Source organism: Eubalaena glacialis, chromosome 15 (assembly GCF_028564815.1).
Source record: "Eubalaena glacialis isolate mEubGla1 chromosome 15, mEubGla1.1.hap2.+ XY, whole genome shotgun sequence".
Classification (NCBI taxonomy): domain Eukaryota; kingdom Metazoa; phylum Chordata; class Mammalia; order Artiodactyla; family Balaenidae; genus Eubalaena; species Eubalaena glacialis.
Window position 1 is genome coordinate 93606628 of NC_083730.1, and position 25579 is coordinate 93632206.

At 50.2% G+C, this 25579-nt stretch overlaps 1 protein-coding gene across 1 annotated transcript in view; it reads right to left on the reverse strand.

Annotated features, from left to right (window-relative positions):
- Window positions 1–440: 440 nt before the first annotated feature.
- The window catches only part of POLE (DNA polymerase epsilon, catalytic subunit), a 54428-nt gene continuing 29289 nt past the window's right edge, over window positions 441–25579 (reverse strand). Inside the window, exons 27-49 of the mRNA XM_061170264.1 lie at window positions 25207–25309; window positions 24693–24773; window positions 24459–24581; window positions 18653–18865; window positions 18210–18419; window positions 17806–17949; window positions 16271–16411; window positions 15911–16064; window positions 15728–15834; window positions 15328–15504; window positions 14998–15221; window positions 14643–14863; window positions 14188–14392; window positions 12903–13076; window positions 11834–11959; window positions 10213–10345; window positions 8552–8747; window positions 7408–7539; window positions 7100–7293; window positions 2484–2684; window positions 1996–2121; window positions 1240–1329; window positions 441–1116 (exon numbers count right to left, since the gene is read on the reverse strand). Of these exons, the coding sequence (XP_061026247.1) occupies window positions 1003–1116; window positions 1240–1329; window positions 1996–2121; window positions 2484–2684; window positions 7100–7293; window positions 7408–7539; window positions 8552–8747; window positions 10213–10345; window positions 11834–11959; window positions 12903–13076; window positions 14188–14392; window positions 14643–14863; window positions 14998–15221; window positions 15328–15504; window positions 15728–15834; window positions 15911–16064; window positions 16271–16411; window positions 17806–17949; window positions 18210–18419; window positions 18653–18865; window positions 24459–24581; window positions 24693–24773; window positions 25207–25309 (3589 nt within the window). The 3' untranslated portion in view covers window positions 441–1002. The remainder of the gene's footprint in view (window positions 1117–1239; window positions 1330–1995; window positions 2122–2483; window positions 2685–7099; window positions 7294–7407; window positions 7540–8551; window positions 8748–10212; window positions 10346–11833; window positions 11960–12902; window positions 13077–14187; window positions 14393–14642; window positions 14864–14997; window positions 15222–15327; window positions 15505–15727; window positions 15835–15910; window positions 16065–16270; window positions 16412–17805; window positions 17950–18209; window positions 18420–18652; window positions 18866–24458; window positions 24582–24692; window positions 24774–25206; window positions 25310–25579) is intronic.

Genomic DNA, 25579 nt, shown 5'->3' on the forward strand with positions numbered 1-25579 from the left:
CCAAGGACCCTCTCTGCCTTGGGGTCACAGATCTTGTACTGATCCCTGAGGCTGAGAAGCAAGAACAGAACTGCCTCAATCCTGATAAAATTGCTGTTGCCCTTTTCTCCATCCTCTCCCAACCACTCCTCAGACCTGAAGGAAAGAACCTAGTCTTGCATGTGAAGAAATATTTTTCTAGAATCCAGGTGCTAACATATGATGTCAAAGTCCGCGATAACGGTGCGCCTCCTCCCTCCCCGGGGCCCCCAGGCCTCCTGCTGCAGTGGCCCCCTCACAGCACAGGCAGATTCAGAGGGAGAGGTGCCAGGCCCCGCTGCGGCTGAGCCCCAGCCTGAGACCCTCCCCTTCCTCAGCCTTCCCGCCCCCAGCCCAGTCTCGCTGCTGCCGACGAGGTGACTACGCCATGACACGGACACTCCGGCAAAGCCTGCTCTGACCGGGAATCTCCACAGACAGAGGGGCCTAAGCCCCAGAACTCAGCGTGTGAGAGACGCCCAGGTCGCCACGGGTTCAGCCAGGGGCCCCTGGATGCGGCCCGCATGCCGCTGGCATGGACCGTAGGACAGCACCTCTCCCGGAAGCAAGGGACTGGAGAGCTGGGTCTGCAAACCCCCACTCAGGCACCCCTCGCCCTGCGTCTGGCTTCCAGCCACCCTCAGGGGCTCGGCTCAAACAGAAGACCTCAGGGCAGCAGAGGAGTGGGCAGGAAGGGCTGGGGCTGCAGGGAGGGCCGTGCAGCAGCAGAGGGGTGTTCATCCAGCGAGAAAGCAGCCCTGGGACCCCTCGCTGGAGATGCTTCTTGGGCCTAGAGAGGGCTGCCCTGACCGAGGCTGGGGGCCCCAGGGAACCTGGAGGTGGAGCCACTTCTTGCTCTGGCTGGTTCACGCTTCTTCTGGGCTGCATGACCTGCTCCCTGAAAGCTCCCTGAGGATCGTCTTCCTGGGTGCCCGTCTTGGATGTGGGTAGTCAGAGCAGAGAATGGGGACGCTGCCCAGCTTACTAATGGCCCAGCTGGGGGTTCTGCTGCAGCAGCCACTCCAGGGTCTCCATGAGGTACGACATGCCATAGTGCTGGGCAATGTTCCGGAAGATTCTGATCTGCTCCATGAAGACCTACAGGAATGACCAGTCACAGTGAGAACTAGTCCCAGAGGAGGCACAGGGATGCAAGGCCGAGACCCAGAAAGGGCCAATGGCCGAGGGGCAGCAGGGCTGGCTGTCTACGGGAGGCCCCACCTTGGTGTGGATGGTGAGGGAGAAGGCCCCGGCACAGCTACAGTACACGGCCATGTTGGTCTCCTTCACACCCCGGCACTTCAGGCAGATCTGCAATGAGAAGCAGCCCCAGTCAGGAGCCTCCCCGGCCCAGGCCAGTGCTGGCCAGTCGCTTGGCACCTGACAGGCTTCCCTCCCCCATGGCCTTCACCTCAATTCTGAATAAAATCTGAGACTTGATAATGGGCTTTATCCAAACATGCCAACTGCTTCCCAACACCCTCCCTGTGGACACCCTACCCTTGACTCTGAGTCTGGGGCTCCCCCATGCATCACACCAGGCACCAGCTGTTCCCTGCCTGGACCCCAACACCTTCCTCGGGTCTTTGCTGAGATGTTCCCTCTTGGTGAGACCACTCCTCCATCTAATGCTGAAAGCTTCCCTCTTTTGCTCACACACTGCCTGTTGGTCCTCTTTACTCTTACCATCACTTAGTTGTCCATCTCCCTCCACTAGAATAAAAAAGGTCCATGAAGCCAGCACTTGGCCCCTGTAGGTGCCCAACAGATGCTGTAGGAATGAATGAGTCACCTGGGCTCATGGACAAGGCCTGACCCAAGAGGTGGTTACCTTGGAGGACCAGGTAACGACGTTGAGACCTGTGTACACCTCTAGTTTCCCGTGGGTGAAAACTGCTTATCAACAAACCCTCCACCAACTGGAGGGGCGGTCGGGCTGGGTGCAAAAAAGCCCCAGCACCAGGCCCCGCTGCTCACCAGGTCCTGCAGGGTGAAGGCCATCAGTTTCTTCTGCAGGGCTTCCACCAGGGCCATCTCAATGACTGACGAGTCGTAGGCTACCTGACAGTTGGAGCAGAGCCACTGAGGCAGCACAGACCCATCCTAGGCAGAGAAGGAAAGGGACCAGGTCACCTTCCTCAGCCGCAGTATTGAGAAGGGATGGAAAGAGAAGAGCTTGTGGTGAGAACTGTGGTACCACTTGCTCACAGCTCCAGGGCACACTCACATCACCACTGTCATCACTTACGTGTTTACCAGGACAAGGTTCTGGCATGTGGCAGCTGAGTGGCTTGAAAAAGGGTGTTTGTTTCTAATTCACACCAAAGCTAGCTGGGGGCCCAGGAGGTGTAACCCAGAAAAGGTGGAGACTGGGGTCACGAGAGGGGGTACTGCAGGACCCCCTGATCCACTGACGCCTGGATATTCTGACTTTACCAGCAAGGGGCCTGACGGAGCTGGCCCACCTGAGAGAAGGAGGGGTCTTTGCACAGGTCCAGGTCCCGGCAGAAGTTACAGCTGCGGCAGATGACCTCAGGGAGCACGTAGGAGCGGCAGGGGTCTCGGAACTGGGCCTCCTCCGAGAACTCGCCGACATCTACCAGGCGAAGCAGGTCTCGGTTTAGCTTGTTCACCTGGTTTGTGATGTTTGTGTCCAGAGACAGGACCTGCAGAGAACAGAGCCCACGTCAGGGACAGCTCCCGGGGCCTCCCTGCTGCTGTTTGGACCAGAAAACCCCGCAGCCAACTCTCTAAGCTACTGTTTCTCAGCATCATCTCAACTCTTCCTGCCTCCTGTACATCTGTGATTCCCCGACTCGGGGCCATAAGAGTGGAGTGGAGGCCCTGCCCCCAGGCCTTGTGGTCTCTGTCAGCTCCGGGGAACTCTGGGACACACCGAAGTGTGCTCTACGTGTTCTCCTTACTGGCTCTTTCTTCCTCAATGACAGGCAGTCCTAAGTCTACCAGAGCTCTACAGTCTCACTGCAAAGGGGTTGACTTCAACCTTCCACGGTGCAGGGGCTCCCAGGCCAGCCGAGAAACGCCTCCGCAGCACACGTGTGTGTCAGTGCCCGCAGTGCTGGCACTGGAAGTCGCTCCTGCAGAGCCACAGGGACTCGTTAACCCCCCATCTGTGAACAAGAGAAGACAGCGCTGGCATGTTTCACTGGCCTCTCCCAGCCCTCCAGCTCCTGTCCTAGCACAATGCCAAGAGCACAGAACCAAACACCACTTGGAAGACTTCTCTGGGAGGAGCGTTTATGGTCGATCTGAAACAAAGTGGGTGGATTTGCAAGCACATTTATAACGAGGATCGACAGCCTACTGGGCAGTATTGTTTAAAATATATACATTATACATGTCTTTTACATAGGGAGAACACTGGATGTAATTAAGAGACAGAAAAAAATGAAAGTGAATTTACCAAAACATTAAGGAAGAAGTAATGCTGATTCTACACAGTATCTTCCAGAAAACACAAGAGGGAGAACACTCCTAACTCATCTTGTGAGGCCAGTATCACCCTGATACCAACACCAGACAAAGACAGTACAAGACAACTACAGTAAAAAACTGTCACGCACACAGACTCAAATATCCTCAACAAAATACCGGCAAATTGAACCCACTGGTATCACAACCAAGTGGGATTTACCCCAGGAATGCAAGGCTGGATCAACATTTGAAAATCAGTGTAATTCACCATATCGAGACTAATGAATAAAAACCAATACGATCATCTCAATTGACGCAGAAAAAGCCCTTAACAAAATTCAACATCCATTCATGATTAAAACTCTCAGGATGGGACTTCCCTGGTGGTGCAGTGGTTAAGACTCCATGCCTCTGATGCAGGGGGCGCAGGTTCGATCCCTGGTCAGGGAACTAGATCCTGCATGCTGCAACTAAAGATCCCGCATGCAGCAATGAAGATCCGGCGTGCTGCAACTAAGACCCAGTGCAGCCAAATTAAAAAAAAAAAAAAAAAAAAAAATCAGTGCCATTACAATAGCACCCAAACCATGAAAACCTGAGGTGCAAATATGTGCACTATTTTTATGCTGAAAGACCCAAAAACACTGATGAAAGAAATCAAAGACAACTTAAATAAATGGAAAGATATAGTGGTTCATGGATTGGAAGCCTCAACATTAAGATATCAATTCTCCCTAAATTAATCCATAGACTCCAAACAACTCCAATCAACAATCCAAGAGGATTTTTTTTTTTTTTGGTAGAAATTGATATGTTGATTTGAAATTTATAAGGAAAGGCAAAGGAACTAAAATAGTCAAAATAATTTTGAAAAAGAAGAATAAAGTTAAAGCATTCACACTACCTGGTTTCAAGACTTATTGATAAAGTTACAGAAATTTAGACAGTGTGGTATTGGAGAACAGATAGATATTCAGATTGATGGAGACCCAGAAACAGACCCACACACATATATATGGCCAGTTCAGTTTTGAAAAAAGCACAAACATATTTAAATAGAGAAAGGCTAATTTTTTCAACAAATAATGCTGGAATAATTGGATATGTTTATGCAGAATGTGAACCTCAATTTATAACATGCACATTGCACAAAAATTAACTCAGGGCTTCCCTGGTGGCGCAGTGGTTGAGAATCTGCCTGCCAATGCAGGGGACACGGGTTCGAGCCCTGGTCTGGGAAGATCCCATATGCCGCGGAGCAACTAGGTCCGTGAGCCACAATTACTGAGCCTGCGCGTCTGGAGCCTGTGCTCCGCAACAAGAGAGGTCGTGATAATGAAAGGCCCGCGCACCGCGATGAAGAGTGGCCCCCACTTGCCGCAACTAGAGAAAGCCCTCGCACAGAAACGAAGACCCAACACAGCCATAAATAATAAATAAATAAATTAAAAAAAAAAAAAAAATTAACTCAAAATGAATCACAGACTAAATATAAAACCTGAAACTATAAAACTTCTAGAAGAAAACATAAGAGAAAAACTTTGTGACCTTGGTTAAAGCAAAGATTTCTCAGATATGACACCAAAAGCTCAACCCTTAAAAAGTGACAAATCAGATAAAAGTTAAGATCCTCTGCTCATTGAAAAATGGAATTTTGAAAAGGCAAGCCAAATTCTGGGAGGAAATATTTGGAAATCACAGATCTGATAAAGGACTTATATACGGAATATATGAAGAACTCTCAAAACTCAACAATAAGAAAAACAACCCTGATTCACTTTGCTGTACACCTGAAACTAACACAGCATTGTAAATCAACTATACTCCAATAAAAATTATTTTAAAAAGAAACAATTTTTAATAATGGGCAAAAGATCTGGACATTTCACCAAAAACACATGGAGAGCAAACAAGCTCATGAATAAAATCTCCACATCATTAGCATTAGGGAAATGCAAGTTAAAGCCATAATGACATACCACTACACACCTATTTGCACAGATAAAATCTTGAAAATCAACACCACCAACAAGCTCTAGCGGGTTGCGGAGCAGCTGGACCGTAGCTCGACGCCACTGACGAGGATGCAAAACGGGGCCACTTCAGAAACAAGCGCGACATGACCCAGCCAGTCCCCTGCCAGGTTTCCACCAAGAGAAATGAAACCTACGTTCGCCCAAAACCTTCTCTATGAGAATGTTTACAGCAGCTTTACCAACAGTCACCAAAAACGTGAAAACCACCTGAATGTCCTTCAACCGGGGAACTGCGGTTCTCCCACATAACCAGGGAGCAAGACTCAGCGACGGAAAGGAACGAAGCACTGAGACAGGCAACGACGTGGAGGAGCCCCAGGGGCACTTTGCTGACCGAAGGAAGTCAGACCTAAAAGTCTACATAACCAACCATTCCACTCGTGTGACATTCTGGAAGAGGTGACAACGCAGGGACAGAAGACAGATCGGCGGTTCCAGGGGTGCAGGCGAGAGGAGTCGAGCCCAAGGGGAAGCATGGGGGAGCTCTCGGGGTGGTGACCGTTTTGTACCTGGCTGCTGATGGCCAGCCCTATCCATCTGTGAAAACTCGAACGACTGCACTGCACGGAGAGTGACTTTTACTGCATGCAACTTTCAAAAAGTAAATAAACATAGGGACAGACAGATCAGAGCGTGCCAGGGGTGGGGGACTCTGGTTCTGTACCCTGAATGCGCGATTGGGTACCTCACGGAATGCACACCAAAATGGTGAATTTTCCTGTATGTAAATTATACTTGTTCTTTTAAATATGTATTTATTTCTTTACTTGGCTGCGCCAGGTCTTAGTTGCGGCACGCGGGATCTTCGTTGCTGCACGTGGGATCTTCAGTTGTGGCATGTGGGATCTAGTTCCCTGACCAGGTACTGAATCCGGGCCCCCTGCACTGGGAGGGCAGAGTCTTAGCCACTGGACCACCAGGGAAGTCCCTGTAAATTATACTTCAATAAAAATAAAACTTGAAAATTCTGAAGTCTACCAAGGAATTAAAATGGTACACTAAACCATTTCTTCACCACAGTCAGAAGTCATTTGATCACTGTGAAACTGTGATTTGCTGGGAGGTAACTTAATGGACAGTAAAATGCTCCGTAAGGGATGACGCCGGCTGGGTCCTCATCCGGTAATACTATGCTATCTTTTGATGCAGCCTGCCTTTCCCAGAAAGGCATTTAGCGTCCGAGCAAGCTCTCCTCTTAGGTTGCACAGCAGCCCGGACGTTTTGGGAGCCCTGTCCAGCTCCTAGTCGGGCCCAGCAGCCCCACGGGACCCATGAGCACCTGCCAATCCACTACTCACCCTTCACCAGCACCGCCAGGTCACCCCTCCCCAGGGTCTCTGCATCCCCTCTGCCCACGGCCAGACCCTCCTAGCCCCAGTGGTCTCATTCTCAGCCCCAGGCCCCATCAGAGGGCCTTCCTCACCTGCCCCGCCCCTGAGCCCACCTCTCAGCACCTGTGCTCTCTGAGCTCACCTGTCCCTCACTGACTCGTGCCCCCTCAGTGGAGTGAGGACAGAGGTCTTTCCCACAGCGGCTGCATGGAGTGGGTGCAGTGGGTGTTTCTGGAAGAAAGGAGTGACCTGCACACACGTCAATGGGAGTGTCCTCACCTTGCACACATATTTGATGAACTCCAGAGCAGGGTTATTGAGCAGCAGGTGAGAACCGGGGAGGACAGGAAACATTTCTGAGAGCTCAGTCGAGTTCCGAGAGCCTGTGACTTTCTTCTGGATCTTCTGTGTGATGGTGAAGAAGTTCTGAGTGAGTTCGTTCGCCACATAATCTTGTGAGAAGGTGATCATTCCTGGGAAGAGAAGCGACACGATGCCTGCTCCCTATTTCGCACAGCGACAGGGACACCGAGGGACGGACCCCTGAGGAGCACACAGTGGTGGCCTCCCGCGGCAAGGGCGCTCACCGGGAAGGGCTCCGGCCTCCCCCTGGGCCTCCTGGGAGAGCTGGCTGGCCCCCTTCCTCCTCACAGGGGTGCTGCCCGGGGCGCTGCGCCTCAGCTCCTCCTTCATGCTGTGGTACACGGCCACGATGTACGCTGCAGAGAGAGGGCAGGCTCAGGCCACCGGCCCCGAGCGTCGGCATTGCCGCCAACATCCCAGAATCCGGGGGCACCCTGTGGCTAGTCACACTGCCGCCCAGACTGGCTGAAATGTCATTATTAGCGATGATTCTATTTGCTGCACTAAGATAAGCCAAAGTCAATCAGAGAAATGGGGACAAGCAGGGCGTTCGCTGACGCCCAAGCTCAGGCAACACGCGTCAACCTTCACACTGGACGGCGAGACAGAGGGCTCGCCTCGACCCCTAGGCACAGCACGCTTCTCCAAAGGCTCCACCAGGCCCACACATTCCAGAAGAGAACTTAACAAAGCGAAGGGCTCAAAGACAAGTCGACAAAATATAAATATAAAAAATAAATATAAAATAACCACAACGGAACTACCTCTGTCGCTATATACGTGGGTGCACCTATATCTACGTCTATGCGCCTGCTGACAATTTAATTTATGATGCTCTTCATCAACTGTTCTAATGATTAGCTCTGAATTATAACGGGTGTTTAATGTACACACTTCGTTTACACATCAAGCTAAATAACTTGATTTGTAACACTAAACCTTTTTTTTTTTTTTTTAACTTTTGTTGGAGTATAGTTGATATACAATGTTGTGTTACTAACACTAAACCTTTAGACCCAAATGAAATACAGGAGTTTCTTACACCATAAGTTGAGCCTCAAGGACCAGCCAGTGGGACAGTCGATTCACGAAGTGTCTGAACTTTTCTACTTGGGGTTTACCTTGATCACTATATGTGCACGCGCACAAACCTCGGGGGCAGGGCCACGAAGCCTTCGTGACGCCCCGGGGAGGGCAGCCTTCCTCACGGTGAGGTTCTGCGAGGGGCCAAGGGTCTCCTCTCTGCCTCTCACAGTGCTGGGCAGCCAGGGCGCCCCTCAGGGGCCCCCGACTCTGGGCGTGCTCCCACCAGGGCCACGTTATTCCCACTGCGTGGCTCAGACACTATGGCGAGTGTGGACGACTCACCTGAAACGATCATGAGGAAGTAGCTCTGGCAGGAGGCTGCCTGCGGCAGGAACTGCAGGATGTTCCAGTTGTTTTCCAGCAGGTCCTCGACATCCAGCTCCTGTGCGCCTCCCTCCTCCTCTCCCTCCTCCTCTCCCTCCTCAGGCTCCTCCTCAGGCTCCTCCCCCTCTGCTCTGCCCTCTTTGGGGGAGTCTTGCTGGGACACAGAGACAACCCCAGTCACGTCTGCGCACAGCAGCACCGCCCGGCGGGTGCCCTGTTCGCCCCCTGAGCCCAGGTGAGATTCCTACAGGATGGCTTTAAGAATAAGGTCATTTATGGAACGTGCCTGGTGCACAGAAGCACTCAGTACACAGCTGACTGCTACTCTCGTTTGCTCTTTCAGAGGATTCACTTTAAAATTATTCAACTCCCACCTCCCAGGAAGGGAAGAATGTTCAACATCTGAACTCTGACGGCCGCCATCCTTCAGAGCAGCAGCCACCACTGCCTTCCCTTGATTCGTCTACATGGCCTGCACTTCCTTCTCTCCCATTGTGGTCTCAGTGGCCCTCCCAACCCCAGCACCAAGGGCAGCCTCTGTTTCCTATCTGCTCTCAGCAGCACGGCTCCTTCCTTCTGGGGCCTCTCTCCCTTTGAAGCCTGAGGCTCCATCCCCCAGTTCCCCTACCCACTGGCGGCTTCCTCCATGGGGACCTGCCCTGGGGGGACTCAGGCCTCTCAACCCACGCTCACCCCCAGGTGTTCTCAGCAGCTGGGATGACCCCAAGTTCCCACCCCCAGCCCCTCCCCAGACGCCCCTGCCACCACCCGACCTCTGCATCTCCACCTTGTGCACGTCAAGCAAACGGCAGGCTCGGCAAACACCACATGCCGCAGCCAAGCACAGCTCCCCTCTCCCCACACTCGCTTTCCTACCCCGTCCATCGGGGCTCACACACCCAAGCACAGGCCCACACACAACCTACTCGCCCAGACATCGCCCGCCCCTGTGCCCCCGGGCGTCACCCCACATTCATTCCGCTGGCCCGTCCACTCCACCTGCAGTGCCCACCGGAGTCCTTCTCCCTGACTCCACCCCGCCCTGCATCCTCCCCTGGGCCGACACTAACCGGGCTCCTCTCAGACCCTGACCTCCTGCGGTGCTGTCCACTCAGGATCCAAGTGGAAGTCAGGCCCTGACACTCCCCCACTCAGAATCTCCCCGTCACTAAAAGCCAAGTGTCCATCGCAGCCCTCGGGCCCAAGTGGCCTGGCCCCGGCCAGCTCTCTGCCCACACCTGTGACCACTGTCTCTGCCTGTCCCGTAACTCACGGCAGCCTTACACTGCAGTTCCGTCACCCCCTCAGAGGACTCCTCGACCTCCCCATCCAAATCGGCCCCTCCCCCGTGGCTCACTCTCTATCTCTACCCTGCTTTTTGTTTTCTCCGAGCCCTCACCATTGCTGACACTGGCGTCTACATCTGCTTGTTTGCTTGTTCGTGATCTTTGCCCTCACAGACTCCGTGAGAGCAAGGACTACATGACCGGGGCCTGGCACCTAGAACCGTGCCTGGCACTCGGCCTGTGACCCCCAAGTGTGCACTGAAGGGACCAATGTGGACCCCTAAAGTTGCTTCAGATTCCAACCTCTGCTCTCTAAGACTGGTTACCTCTTACCTGTCCACAGTGAATACTAGATGGAACATTTCCTTTGATTCCACCATAGTTAGAGGGATCCATCCAGAGAAGAAATTCCCAGCATCGAGAGAAAGAAATTGTCAAAGAATGGAAGATCTCTTTAGAATGGATGCTAAAAAAAGCAAAACAGAAATTGCTTAAATGAAATCAACAGTTTTCCCCTTTTTCCCCACTTTCCTTCTTTTATTGTTTAACCCTCTACTTATTTAAAAACGGATATAAAGTAGATTCACATTTTATCATCCCTCAAACTTTCTAGGGAAAATGATAAACATAATACTAAGGAGACGTCTGCATCTAGCCAGGAGGGGAAACAGGGACCAGTGTTGAGGGGATGAGAGGCGAGAGCGGCACAGAGGGAACCCCGCGTTCAGCAGAGCATGGACCACACGCAAGTGTGAGAAAACCACACCAGGCCTGGGGTGCTTGCTTCCCGCCGCTGTCAGAACCTCGTAACTCAGAGGCACGTGCAGCTGTGCTCACAAAGTCTTGCTTCAACAGTGGGAATAATGAGCCCTAGACTAAACACTGCTCTGGCTCTGCCTATACATCTCAAAAAATGCCCCAAAGGATCAAACCGTTTCCAAGTAACAACATAAAGCTCAAGAATATTTACAGGAATGCAAAAGCACCCAACGGACAAGCCAAGATTCTTAACGTCTGGCATCCCATCCTATATCACCAGGTGTGCAAAGAAGCAGAGAAACACAACACATAATAAGAAGAATTTACAAACTGAAGACAAATCAGAGCTGACAGAGACGTAATAACGAGCAGAACAGCAATTAAAACTGTTATTAGGGGCTTCCCTGGTGGTGCAGTGGTTAAGAATCCGCCTGCCAATGCAGGGGAAAAGGGTTCAAGCCCTGGTCCGGGAAGTTCCCACATGCCGTGGAGCAACGAAGCCCGTGCGCCGCAACTACTAAGCCCGTGCTCTAGAACCTGCGAGCCACAACTACGGAAGCCCGCGTGCCTAGAGCCCATGCTCCGCAACAAGAAAAGCCAACGCAATGAGAAGCCCACGCACTGCAACGAAGAGTAGCCCCCGCTCGCCGCAACTAGAGAAAGCACGCACGCAGCAAGGAAGACCCAACGCAGCCAAAATAAATAAATAAATAAAATAAATTAATTAAAACAAAAACAAAACAAAAAAACCTGTTATTAGAACAGTATCGCACGTGTTAAAATTAACCAGAGGGAAGACTGAACATGTTAAGTAGACTCTAGAGATGTATAAGACCCAAACCAAGCTTCTAGAGATAAAAACTGTCAGTGTGAAATGAAAAATATACTAGATGGGATTAATGGCTGATTAAACACTGCAGAAGATCAGTGAATTTAAAGACATAACAGCAGAAATTATCCAAAAAGAAACACAAAGAGGAAAAAAAAGACTTTCAAAAAAGATCCGTCTGCAATTCTATGCCCAGCAAAAATATCCTTCAAAAACGAAGGTGAAATAAAGGCTTTTTCAGATACCCAAAGGCAGAAAGCATTCGTTACCAACAGAGCCATGCTACGAGACATGTTAAGGCTGTCAGCAGCAGGTGAATGGATCAGATAAGACACAGATGAACGAAGGGTGCAGGAATGCTGACACCTGTTGGTGATGTACTCCACGTAGGCAAGGGCGTCCTCCACCCGCCGCTTCTTGGTGCACAGGATGATGCGGTTGAAGTTGGCGTAGACGACTGATGACCCCAGGCGCTTGAACTCAGCAATGAGCCTGCAGACCAAGTTCAGAATCAACGGTCAAGACACCAGAGAAGACCAGAAGACACTGTGAGAAAAAAGCTGATCGTCCTGAAGCAGAAAACATACTTAGAACCCAGAAGCAACAAAGAACAAAGAGGTCTGCATCGCAAAATCCTACCGTAAACAAAACCAAAGACAAAGACTGAGGGAAAAGTGTGCAACTCACATCACAGAAAAATGGCTCATTTTTATCTAGAAAGAGCTCATACAAATTAATGAGGGGAAAAAACCCCCAAATCTACAGAAAAATGGGCAAAGGATATGAAAAGGAAGTCCAATTTCATTCATAATAAGGATTGCGTATTAAGGGTATACCAAGAGAGCATTTTATCCCATCTGGTTGGCAATAATACCCACCACGGCGGCGTGGCTTTGAGTGGGAACATGCATTCCCAATCATCGCTAATAGCACAATCAACTGTACGACCTTTACAGGGAGCTCTCTGACAATATTGATCAAATTGGTGTTCACCCATCTGGATTTATCTGATAATATCGATCAGACCTGCAACAGCGTTGCTTCCTGGAGACTATTCTACAGACACGTTAGCGTGACCTCATCATGTACAAGGCCACTCCATGGTTGGTCACTGTGACAGCAAAAGTTGTGGAAGCAGCCTAAATGTCCATTAGCGTGTACGTCCACACACAGCTCTCTAAGATCTACTGTTAACGAAGGCAAGCGAGGTGCAGAACAGTAAGCACAGGGTACAATGACTTACGAAAAAGCAACAAAGACTATGCATCGCACAGCGTGTCTCTGGAAGCTGCGATGGCAGCTAAGCTCTTCCTGGGACCCATCTGATCGCTATGGTTCAAGTGGGCTCTTGATCCCAGAGGTGCTGACTGCCATCTTTCTGGTCTGGGGACTGAGGGATCAGCACAGCCCGGAGAAGGCCACGGGCAGCACTCACTGCAAGAAGAGCTTCTTCATCATGCTGTGCAGCGTGCGGTGCAGGGTGGGGTCGTGGAGCAGCGAGGACGGGGACCGGAGCCAGCGGTAGAAGTGCATCACCTGGTTGTCGGCGTAGATGTTGCGGTACTGCGTGATCTCCTTCACCCAGCCCACCACCATGCTCTTCAGGATCCTGCAGGAGGGGTTCAGAGGGCGCCCCCCTCTGTTGCTGGCACCAGCTCTTCCCTGTTCTGCTGTCACCTTTGCCCCCTCCCTTCTCACTGTTCAGATCCATTCCTCGGCCCTCCATGACTCATCTGCACCCCTCAACACCACCACACTCAACACAACCTTTCAAGTTTTCCCTACGGCTGGTGCCAGGACAGAGCTGAGAAGACGGGGGTGCCCTTCAAGAAGGCACCTCACCTGCTGGGAGAACCAGGAGCAGACTCACCACAGAGACCTACAGGGCCCTCCTCCCTTGGGCCAGTCAGGGGCCTAACGATCTGCTTCGCCACGACTGCCCTGGTTGCGTCGCCCCAGGTGGCTCGAAGCCATCCCCTCCCCGAGGCGGCTCTGCTGCCGCCACCTCTCGGGACGCAGCTGGCCGCTTCTCTGCCCAGCAGCCTTTGGCCCTGACCACACCACGTGCCTTCCGGCCCCCGGCCTGCAGCCCGCTACCTCCAGTTCTGCCTGCCTTCTGTGAGACGGCAACAGGAGTGGCGGTTGGAGAAAACAGTTCTTGAATCGCAAGACTTGCTCCTGAGCACCAACCCTTCCCCTCAACTGCAGTACGACCGCAAGCACGGGGCCTCAGTTTCCTCATCTCTACAACGGGCCACACTCATATCACCTGGTGGGCTGTGGAGAGCACATGTGCTCCCTGCCCGTGTCACCACTGCAATCCGCACCCCCTTCTGTGTGGCTTAACCCGCTGTGCATCCCGCAGCAGGTACTCGATAAACACCCGCACCCCAAGTAAACTGGCGATTTCCTGCAGGCACGCCTCTGGCCACAGGAAGGGGGCCAGGATGCAGCACCCGGAACTGTCAACCCATACCCGGAGGGCAGCAAAAGACCCATGAGCAGAGGAAGGAGCCTGGCCCTAGGCTGGTTTCTGGAAAGGCGGAGGGAGGCCCCAGTGACACTGTCCTAGCTCTTAGTTTCCGAAACAAGGACAGAAGATAAAAGGATTTCTACTGCTCCTTCTAGAACCCAAACTGTTGCTCGGCCTTTGGAGAGGAGAGGGCACAAGAAGAACAAAAGGTCAGGTGATGTTCTCAGGGTCGCAAGCCCCTGGGTACCTGAAGGTGCTGGAGCAGAGGGCCGTCTCGTCGTAGCTGGCGGGAGCGCTGGCAGCCTGATTGCCCGTGATCATGTCCTCCAGGGAGGCCTGCTGGATCACATCGAAGCTGATGCCCATGCTGTCGGCGCCTTCCATGTCATTGACGTGGTGAGACTGCAGGATGGTGTTGACAGCCAGGTTCTGAATGTCCAGCTCCACGCACACTGCACACAGACACCACCGCTTGTGCACTGACCCCTCCTGGGTGCGGAGCCCGACCCCAGCAAGCACTATCTCAGAAAAATCCCTGCTGCTGCTGCTGGGGGCGGCCAACTGCAGAGCACATACCCGCAGAGCCCTGCAGGCTCGGCTCCCAGGCTCCCGGCCCAACAGGGCTGCGCGTTCCCACCAGCACAGAACGGCAACAAGCGGCAGGGACAGCAGCCCAGGCCCCCGAGTGCCTCACCCACCCACCTGTGGAGTAACAGCCTGAACTGTTGATCTCCACAGGGGCTTGGTCATCGAACTCCATGACGAGGCGGTTGTCGTCAGCCTCCTTCCCGCCCAGGTCAGGACGTGACGTGGAAGACAGCCAGAGCAGGTGGTTGTGGCGCTGGAGACAGCGGGCAAAGAAGAGGTCGGAGCCAAAGGTAGAGATGTCCTCTGGCAGATTCCCAACGGGGACATGGAAGTACCTGCAGGGGCACGGGGTCAGCCAGCCCCAGGAGGGGACAACGACCGGGGAGGCGGGGAAGGCCAACTTGCCACCAGAGACCCGTGAGGCCAGCGACAACCAAGATGGCCAGGGACACCCCTCCGCTCGGCTCACCTGCTCATCTCGAAGGCCTGTGACAGGCAAGTGTCCAGGTTGAGGTAGTGCCGGATCATGCGCCGGGCTCCGTGGCGCTGCCAATCCAGGACCCCGTAGCTGACCTTGTCAGCCACACGGACAGGCACGACCGGGAATTCCTCCAAGACGGGAACTTCGCCAGCCAGCCTCTGCAGCTCCCAGCTGGACTGAACAGCGACGAGTGTGGGCCCACGGCGCTCCTCCTGGGCGCGGGGAAGGAAACAGCTAGGTGGACCCGGCCCGGGGGAGGGAGGGAGGGAGGGAAGGAGGGAGGGCGCTCCCACGGCGTGGGACCCCGATGGCACGCACTTTGTAGGCCAGCAGGAAGCGCTGGATGGCTCTGCAGATGACCTTCATGTCTGTTTCAGCCCGAACTTCAAAAGTGTGTTTGCTGGGGGGCAGGAGCTCGGGGCCCACTTTCTCCAGCAGGAGGCTGTGCTCGGCTGAGTACAGGGCACTGAGGCTGGGCATCTGGTTGCTTCGCACCTAGACAAACAAGGGCTGGGTCGGCGCCTCTCCCCACAGGGAAGGAGGTGGGCAGCCCTGAGTGGACATGGGCGGCCGGGCTACCTCTGCGGATCCACTTCTAATTCCTGGGCAAAGGCTTTTGGAAACAAGGCAGCAGTGGGGGCAGGGGTGCGAGAGTTTCGTGCCCAGGGATATGCTCCTCCCCCAGCGAGGCTCGCCCACAGCCTGGCCCGGAACTCACGGTATCCAACACAAACACAGACGCCTTGCGCTGTGCGGGCACGAAGATGCCGAAGAGAGCTTTGTGGCCCTGCGCGTGGTGATACAGGTAGATGTGGCGGATGCTCCCTGCAGGAGGACATGGCCTGTCACCCTGAGGTGAGCAGGAGGCGGGCCAAGCAAGGGCGGCTGGCACATGCCATACCTGGCTCCAGGTAGCTGAACTGGGCCAGAGAGCGCGTCTCCAGGTGCTCAAGAGCGAAGGTTTCTGCCTCCCAGCCTGCGTGGCGCCTCACCAACTGTTTATTGACCACACACACACAGCCCAGCTGCACCAGCGCCCGAAACAATAACGGAACCTGGAAGGGGGGCAGACAGGGTGGTGTGAGCGCTGATGGGGGAGGGCACAGGCCCCTGGTCATCTTCGGCAGACACGCTGCTGAAATTCACTGTGTCCGTGGAGTCCACAGCCGATGCTGCTAGCCTGTCCATGCCTCTGTGGCGTTTGTTTCCCTCTATTCCGTCCGGATAGATCCTTGCACAGTTCAGCTGGGAAAACAGTTACCTGAGTCTCGTACACGCCCTCGATGTCCGGTGCCGCCAGCTCAGTGTTGATCTCGTTGATGTGCTCTTGGTACATGTCCTCTGGCACCGAGTACTCATAGAGATTGTAGACCACGTTGGAGCGAGGAAGGACCCGGTTCACCTGGTGACACAATATGGCGATGACCTCACCCCACAACTAAGCTAAGTGGTAATGTGTGCTACAATGCCCAGGCAAACACACGTGCGCACACTCTTACAGACATGCATCGTTTAAACAGGCCTAGAACCTCTGGGGCCCACAACCATGGAGTAAACCCCTACAGCCCATCTCTCCCAATGAGTAAAATGAAAAGGTCTGGGCATAACTTCAAGAAGCTGCCTGAAGCTTCTAAAAAGCAGACAAGCTCCCAGACTGTGAGGGGCAGGTGTTCCCGCTTTATTTTCCTCTTTTCTCTCCTGGGTTTAACCTTAAGGGTGCAGGAAGCAAAAACCACGAGAGAAGCCATGTTTTCCTGGACAGAAGACTAGGAAAGGAGCCGCAGCCAGAGAGTGTGGGAATCCTGGCGAGGAGGGAGCAGGAGAGGGGTGCCCAAGGGGAAAAATATCCTACAAGGAAGGATGTTCTCCTACAAACTTACATCATATCACATCCAAGAAAGCTACAGAATTCCAGATCATCTGTTCTCTGCTGCCCAACACCCTCCCTGTCCTCTTTCTAGATCCATATTCTGCTGAATCTTCTGGTCGGAATCGAGTTTCACCTTCTCCAGAAGCCTCCTCTGTCTAGTTGCCAGTTACCAATACTCAAATCTCATCTCCTCAACTAGACATCAACCTGTTAATCGGTTCCTAGCACCCAACCAAGAAACGTGCTCATTTGCTCAGTGAATGAGCTCTGGGTGGAGCTAACTGGGAGCTCGGCCTCTGAAGACACCACAGCGGAGAGGAGGACCACCTGCTGTAGGATTCCATGTATGTGAAACGTCCACAAGAGGCTAATCTAGAGGTAGAATGTGGACCCGTGCTTACTGAGGGCTGGGAGAGGGGAGAGACTGCTAAGGGGCCCGGGGTTTCTTTGGGGGTGGTGAAAACGTACTAAGATTGACTGTGGAGATGGCTGCATAACTCTGTGAATACACTAAAAGCCAATGAATCGTACACTTTAGATGAGTGACCTGTATGGCCTATGAATTAGGCCCCAGTGAAGCTGTTAACATCCGAAGAGCCTATGGAGACGGAGCCTGCAGCCTCTGACTGATGTCCACCCAGGCCTTTCCCTGCTACGTGGACGTCAGATGCAAGAGGACGGCGCAGCAAGGACAATGACACCCACAGCTTCCATCGCTGAGCGTTCACTCGGCGCTTCACGGCATCATTTCAATTAATTTTTACAGCATCCCAAGAAGGTTCTCAGGAGATGGAGGCTCCAGAACACCTCGTTCAAAGTCACAAAGCTCACTAGGTCTTTACGTGGCCTCCTCCACAGTGGAGACAACCTCAGAGGCTGAGCAGACAGCTGACCTCAGTGATCAGCAACACAGCTGCCCCTCGTACCTTCCGATAGGAAGGGCCCTCCTCCGCTTTGGCCACCCGCTGGTTCACGTAGAATACCCGGGGAATATTCAGCTTGATGCAATACAGGTCACTGCTGATGACAGCCCACAGCCTGAACAAGCCAGCCTGGCTGGTCTCGCTGATCTGAAAGGAAACACAGGTCGCACAACAGTGCGTGTCTCACCGTGTCACAGAAGGCACTCAATACCTGTGGACAGGCCATCTCCCAGGTGGCCTCCAGCACCAGGCCCCATTACAGAGGCACAAAGGTAAAGCCCTGCCCTTCCTGCTCCATTCCAGACCAGGTCCCCAGGATCGTGAGCCGTCCAGATACCCCTTCCTTCCCATAAGCCGTGCTCCTGCCCTCAGGGCTGTCCCGCCCTCCCACTGATAGCTGTCCGCACTTGCACAATCTGCCACGGAAGGTCCAGAATGCTGCGAGCAGTTCTTCGAAAGAAGCCCCCCAGCCCTGTGGAGGGCCCCTCTCGGATGGTCCCAGGCCTCGGTGCACCTTCTGCCCCCTCCAGACGCCGCCTCTTCTTGTGAGCAAGGCGCTGTCGAGCTTGTAGCTGCCACTTCTTCTTGTGGAACTGGAGCCAGACCAGCCACTCTTCCTGGGATAGGTCAAGAGGAGGAGACGGGAAATACAGCTGAGCACGAGTGAAACAGAAACACCCTTCTACAGCAACTAACCCTCGCAGCCCCCAAGCACTCTGTAAGAACTGGGTACATCTTGCCCATCTGCTCAGGGGTCAAGCCCCAGTTCAGGGCCCAGACTCTGCAGGGAGACAGCTCATCACAGGTCAGGCCTGACCAGCATCCCTGCTCCCTCCCCGAGGATTCTTGCCTGGGTGGTTCCAAGCCCCGGAGGCTGCCCCAAGATCTCCTGCCAGGGCACCGTCAGCTCCAGGTCCTGCGACTCCTCCTGGCTCTCCCAGCGGCTACGCCTCCTCTTGGTGGCAATGGGCACTGCCGAGCGGAGCGGCTTCACAAGGCCGAAGTCCTCCATGTCGGGGGCGCCGAGGCTCTGGGCACCTTCTGAAGCTTGCGCCACGCCCACCTGCAAAGATCCAAAGGAGCCTTAGAACAGCTCTCTCTAGAAATCCACCATAAGTGCACCTCTGAATAAGGTAAAATACTTGTATGCAAACATATTCATTTACAGACTAATCTGTTTTTAAACTTTTAAGAGTGAAAAGGTCAGACAGAAAATGTCACTCAGGTACCACCATTATGAAGTGAATGTTTACATTTTTCTGTGCTTGCTCCAGAACTCTCTCCTCTTCATAAGAAATAAAATACTGCAAAGAATAGGTCAAGGCCCCCTGTTTCTCCCTCCCAGCCAAGCACAGTGCCTACCGCTCCCCACACGTTTTGAACTTTTATTCCGTACCTATAAACCCATATACCGTTTCTTTAAGCTGCAGTTTTATATGAACAGAGACACATGGTACACATCCTACTGCAACTTGTTTTACTCAATAACATATTTTTGAAATTGATCCCTATTGATACCTGTGGACATTGTCCATTCATTCTAACTGTAGGATATTCCATTATGCAAATAAATCAGCTTACCTATCCATGACATTCTAAAATGAAGAATGGTTAATTTCTACTCTTTCAGAACTAGAAACTGGGTTTGTCAACAACCATCCTTCCACATGCTGCCTGAAGACCTTGTGTTCACACTCCCACCAGAAATACAGATAAGCTCCTATTTCCCCACGTGTGCTAATAGTTGGTGTCACCATACTCATTTTTTGGTGTGACGTGGTATCTAAATATTTCATTTTTCATTTACCTGACAGTGGGGTTGACCCTGGGGCAGTCAGTCTTCTAAAATGGCCCTGATGACCCCACCTCCAGCTGTTCATGCCCCTGTATGACTCCCTCCTGAGTGTGGGCTGGACCCAGTGACCTGCCTCTAGTGAACAGATTACAACGAAAGTGACAGGATGTCATCCTGAGATTAGATTATAAGATACAGTGACCTCTGAACTGCTGGCACTCTCTCTGGCTCTTATCCAGTGCTTGCTCTGAAGTCAGCTGCCAGGCTGTGAGCTGCCCTCTGGAGAGGTCCATGGAGCAAGGAAATGAGGACGGCTCCACTAGTGAATCCTGCCACCAGCTACCAGAGTGAGGCACCTCCTTCCCCAGTTGCTGGGGAAGCCTTCAGATGAGACCACAGTCCCGATGACACCTGAGTGTAGTCTGTGGGAGACCCTGAGCCAGGGGACCTTGATAAGCTGTCCCCAGATTCCAGAACCACAGGCCACAGAAGTGCAAGATAATAACACACCTGTGGGACTTCCCTGGTGGCACAGTGGTTAAGAATCCACCTGCCAATGCAGAGGACATGGGTTCAATTCCTAGTCCAGGAAGATCACACATGCTGCAGGGCAACTAAGCCCGTGCGCCACAACTACTGAGCCTGAGCTCTAGAGCCCGCGAGCCGCAACTACTGAGCCCGCGCACTTTAGAGCCGGCGCACTGCAACCACTACTGAAACCCACGCGCTCTGGGGCCTGCGTGCCGCAACAAGAGAAGCCACCGCAATGAGAAGCCTGCACACTGCAACGAAGAGTAGCCCTCACTCGACGCGACTAGAAAAAGCCCGTACGCAGCAACGAAGACCCAGCGCAGCCAAAAACAAAAAACAAAAAACAAAAACACCTGTGTTATTTAAGCTGCTAGGTTCTCGGATTACTTGCTACATAGCAACAGAAAAATAATATACATGCTTATGGACCATTTCTAACTTCCGTACATTCCGATTATCTTCTTTGAATTATGACTTATCTCTTTATGGTGACTTCTGTGCTATAAAAGTGTGTGTGTTTTTTTACTTTTTATTATAAAAATTACAAAAGTAATGAATACCCATGTTCTTATAACTCAGATTCAATAAATACCAACGTTCTGCCACTCTTGTTTCAGACTACAGAAAATTTACATTTTAATTAATTGAATTTATCTGTCTTTCCCTTTGTGATCTGTTTTTTATGCATGCCTTAAGAAGCTCTTTCTACCTCAGCATCATAAAGATAGCCTCCTGTGTTTTTTTCTAAACAGTTGTTTTCTTTTGCAATTTAGATCTGTATTTGGAATTTGTTTTCATACTCAGTGTGAGATAGCTACTTACTTCTTGAAATATGAAAAAACATTTCCCCCAGTATCATTTATTGAATAAGCACTCCGTTCTCCTTAATAATGTATAACGCTACCTCTGTGATAGACCAAGCTCCCATATGTATTTGGATCTGTTTCTAAGGTCCCTATTAGTGCTACTGCTGTATGGTCTTGCCTTAATAAGACTTTCTTGTGTGTCTTGTTACATACTAAGACAAGCTTCCTCTTGTTAATCTTCAAAATTGTTTTTGTTTTTCTTATATTTGTTCTTCATATGAATTTTAGGATTAGACTTTCAAGTTCCATCAAAAAACTTTTTGCAGGACTTCCCTGGTGGTCCAGTGGTTAAGAATCCGCCTTCCACTGCAGGGGGCGCAGGTTCAATACCTGGTTGGGGAATTAAGATCCTGCATGCCGGCCTTCCCTGGTGGCTCAGTGGTTAAGGATCCGCCTGCCAATGCAGGGGACACGGGTTTGAGCCCTGGTCTGGGAAGATCCCACATGCCGCAGAGCAACTAAGCCCATGTGCCACAACTACTGAGCCTGCGCTCTAGAGTCCGAGAGCCACAACCACTGAGCCCACATGCCACAACTACTGAAGACCGCACGCCTAGAGCCCATGTTCTGCAACAAGAGAAGCCACTGCAATGAGAAGCCCACACACTGCAATGAAGAGTAGCCCCCGCTCGCTGCAACTAAAGAAAGCCTGCACACAGCAACAAAGACCCAACACAGCCAAAAATAAACAAAAATTAAAAAAAATCCTAATCGTTTCTAGTATAAGATAAAGCTAGATTTTTATATATCAGCTTTGTATCTAATGATCTTGCTGAACTGTCTTATTAGTTAAAACAATTCCTGGGTTTCCTGACATTTTCTGTGTTAACAATTATATCACCTGCAAATGATGAGTTTTATGCCTTTTTTTTTTTTTAAACACTAAGTTTCCTCTCTTTCATATGTGCTTTTCAAGATTTCTTTTTTTTTTTTTTTAAACTTTGGGTTTATTTATTTATTTATTTATTTATTTTTGCTGTGTTGGGTCTTCGTTTCTGTGCGAGGGCTTTCTCTAGTTGCGGCAAGTGGGGGCCACTCTTCATCGCGGTGCGCCTGCCTCCAGACGCGCAGGCTCAGTAATTGTGGCTCACAGGCCTAGTTGCTCTGCAGCATGTGGGATCTTCCCAGACCAGGGCTCGAACCCGTGTCCCCTGCATTGGCAGGCAGATTCTCAACCACTGCGCCACCAGGGAAGCCAGAGTTTTATGCCTTTCCATCCTTAAAATTTAACTTCTTTTCCTTGTTGAATTATGCTGGCCAGGACTTCCAAACAATTTTGAATAGAAGTGATGGTAACAGGCATCCGTTTCCTGTTCCTCAACTTTAATGATTCTAACGTGCCATTAAATACGATGTGTGCTGTTGAGTTTCGACAGAGACTTTATCAGAGAAACATCTCATCTTTTATGATTTTGCCTGCTCAAAGTTTTATCATGAACAGACATTACAGTTTAGCAAATGTTCTTTCTTGCCTCTATTGGAAATGATCCCATAAGTCTTCTCTTTTGATGATGATGATGAACAGATTTTTCCTAAAATTAACTGAATTAGCAGATTTCTAAAGTTAACACCTGCCATTCCTTGCATAAGCCCTACTCGTACACAATGTTACTGTTTTATACAGTGCAAAATTTAGTTTGTTACTATTTTTGTACCTGTTGTTTGTAACTGCCAATGGCCTATGACACTCCTTCCTTTTCCTGGCCTGTCAGTTTGTTACCAAGGTAACAAGTGTTATCAAGATTACCAAATGAGCTAAGGACCCTCTTTTTTTATTCTCTGGAATAATTTGTTTAAAAAGTTCGGTAAAATCCCTCTGAGAAACCATTTGGGTCCAGTGTTTGTTTCTTTCTAATTATGATTCATTTTTTAATGGTTAAAGTTCTATTCAGTTTTTCTATTTTTTTCTTAGGTTAATTTGAATAATTCTTCTAGGATACTATCCATTCCATCTAAGTTTTCCAATTGTTTAGGAAAGGTAACTACTTATTTATTTATTTTCAGGCTTTATTATATCTGCAATGATAATCTGTTTTCATTAAAACAAAACCTGAAATACCTATCTTGACAAAGATTTGTCTATTTCATAAGTCTTTTCAAAGATCAAGGTTTCGGTTTTACTGTTTGTTCATTCATTGCTGCTCTTACCTTTATAACTTCTTTCTTTCTACTTTCTTGGTTTACTCTACTGTTTTCGAATTTTTCAGCTACAAGCTTACTTTTCTACTGGTTTTTCTTTTCTATTATATGCATTTAAATAGATTATGTGTTATTTGTAGTCCTCTTTAGCTGCATACTACAAATTTTGATAGTATTTTCATTCAGTAAGTATTTCTAATTTCCATTGTGACTTCTTTGGTCCATGAGTTACTTATAACTGTATTTCTTTTTAGTTTCCAAACAATATGGTCTGTATATAAATTATCTGGTATCTGTTGCAATGCACTTTGCAGCATACAGACAGTCTTATTTTAGGTGTTCTTGAAAAGAATGTGTATTCTTTAATTACTGGGTGCAAGGTTCTATTTGTTAAATAAATCTAGTTAGCTACTAAATCTAGTTAGCAATTGTGTCATTCCAACCGTGCACATTTTTACTAGTTTTTGGTCTGCTCGATCTAGCAGTTGAGAGAGATGTGTTAAAATCCCAAACTCATTAGATGTCAATTTCTTCTACTTAGGTAATTTTTACATGATTTAATTTGAAACTAAACTATTAGAATTGTTATATATTTCTAGTGAATTGTGACTTTCAGTATTATTTAATACCATCCTTATCCCTACTAATACTTTTTGGCCTAAATATTTTTTGTCTGACATTAATATAGCTACATCAGCTTTGTTTTGGTTAATATTTACCTGATAGATATGGTTTTCTCATCCTTTTAATCATTTTAAGCCCTTTTAAGTATAGCTCTTATAAATAAGATAAAGTTAGACTGTAAAAATTCAATCTGAGAATCTGGTTTTTAGCAGGTGAGTTTGTACACTGCTCTGGTTTAAAGCTCACTTTTCATTTTCAGCACCTCAGAATTTTCTTCTTGCTCTTCTGATTTTAGCTATGCTTTTCATTACACTGTCTTCAGTATTTTTTAGAGTTTCTAACAGATTTTTTTTTTTTTTTACAGTTTAGACAACTGAGGCCTCAAGGTATAGTGATGCATTACTGAGTTACTGAGTCTAATTAGTACACCCTCCATTTACACATAAGAGTTCTTCACCCTAAACTGATGATTCACAACGTTTCTTATCTCAAAAGAAGAACATTGGGAGGAATTAAAGGATAAAGTATCAATGTGTACATTTTTGGAAAGAAAAAAAACATTGTAAATGCTTGAATGGAAGGAAGCGTCCAAAATCATGGACAGCAGTGTGGAGGCTTTGGTGCCTGTGTGCCCCCGGGACACTGCCCGGCACCGACCGTCACAGCCCCCGTTGCCCGTTGCCCGGGGCCCGGCCCGTCACCTGTCTCTTGCCCTCAGGGATGAAGAGCTCACTGATCTTCTTCTGCTTGTAGACATCATTCTTCTCCAGCAGTTTTTTGTGCAGCCAGTCAGGGTGCTTGACACGTGGCACTGGGTTCTTCACCTACATAAAGGAGACATCGATCCCCTGTCTGAGGCTGTTAGTCTGGGCCAGGCCCAGGTTTCTGCGGCCTTTAGGTCCCACTGGGCCTGCTCCACCCGTCCCCCAGCTCACCTGCTGCAGAGCCGCGGGGATCGTGATGATCTTCTGGATGGCGCTGCCCAGTCGCTCGATGTAGTAGTCCCAGTCCAGAACCTGGGCGCGCAGGAAGCCAGCGACAACGGGGCGTATGAGAGAAAAGCAGCAGCAGCAGCATGCTTCGCGTGTCTTATTTAACCCTCTTAGAAATTCTAAGAGAAAAGGTCCCATTTCGCAGAGGAGGAAACTGAAGTGGGGAGCGTACACGACTCTCCCGGGATCAGAGCGAGTAGGGGGCCGAGCCAGCACTAGAACCCTGTGCCAGACCCCAAGCCTTAGTCCGCCCAAGAGCACAGTTAAAAGGGCCTCCCCAGCATTTAGCTTCTCCAGTTTTGCCCTAAAATGTAACTATTTCCTCATTCATTACATAACAGAAAGGAGGAAATCAAGAGTGAAGTCTCCAGACAAAAAGGAGACCTGAGTCAGGGATACTCTGCCCTGTCTAGTTTTCCTCCTAAACTTCTGAGAGCAGGAAAAAACCAGCACTCACCGTCCGAATATCAAAGTCTTGAAGGGAAGAACTCTTAAGCCATTTCCGGAGAAAGTGCTTCCTCACCGTGGGCTCTGCCTGGAAAATGGCGAGTGGAATGGCCCTGGGCGAGAAGAGACACAAAACTCACCGATGTGAAAATCTCCCTAAACCCGGTCATAGCACTTATCAAGTACATACATATTCTACATGGAAATAAGTTATTATGACCTACTTTGTAACCTATGTTTTTATTTATTGTAGTTATTTGTATAAACTATACCTATACCTGATGTTTATCATACTTAATAACTACACAATACTTCATCATATTAAAATACCACGGTTTAATGTACAATCCCCTACCATTGGCCATCTGGTCTGTGTTTGGCCA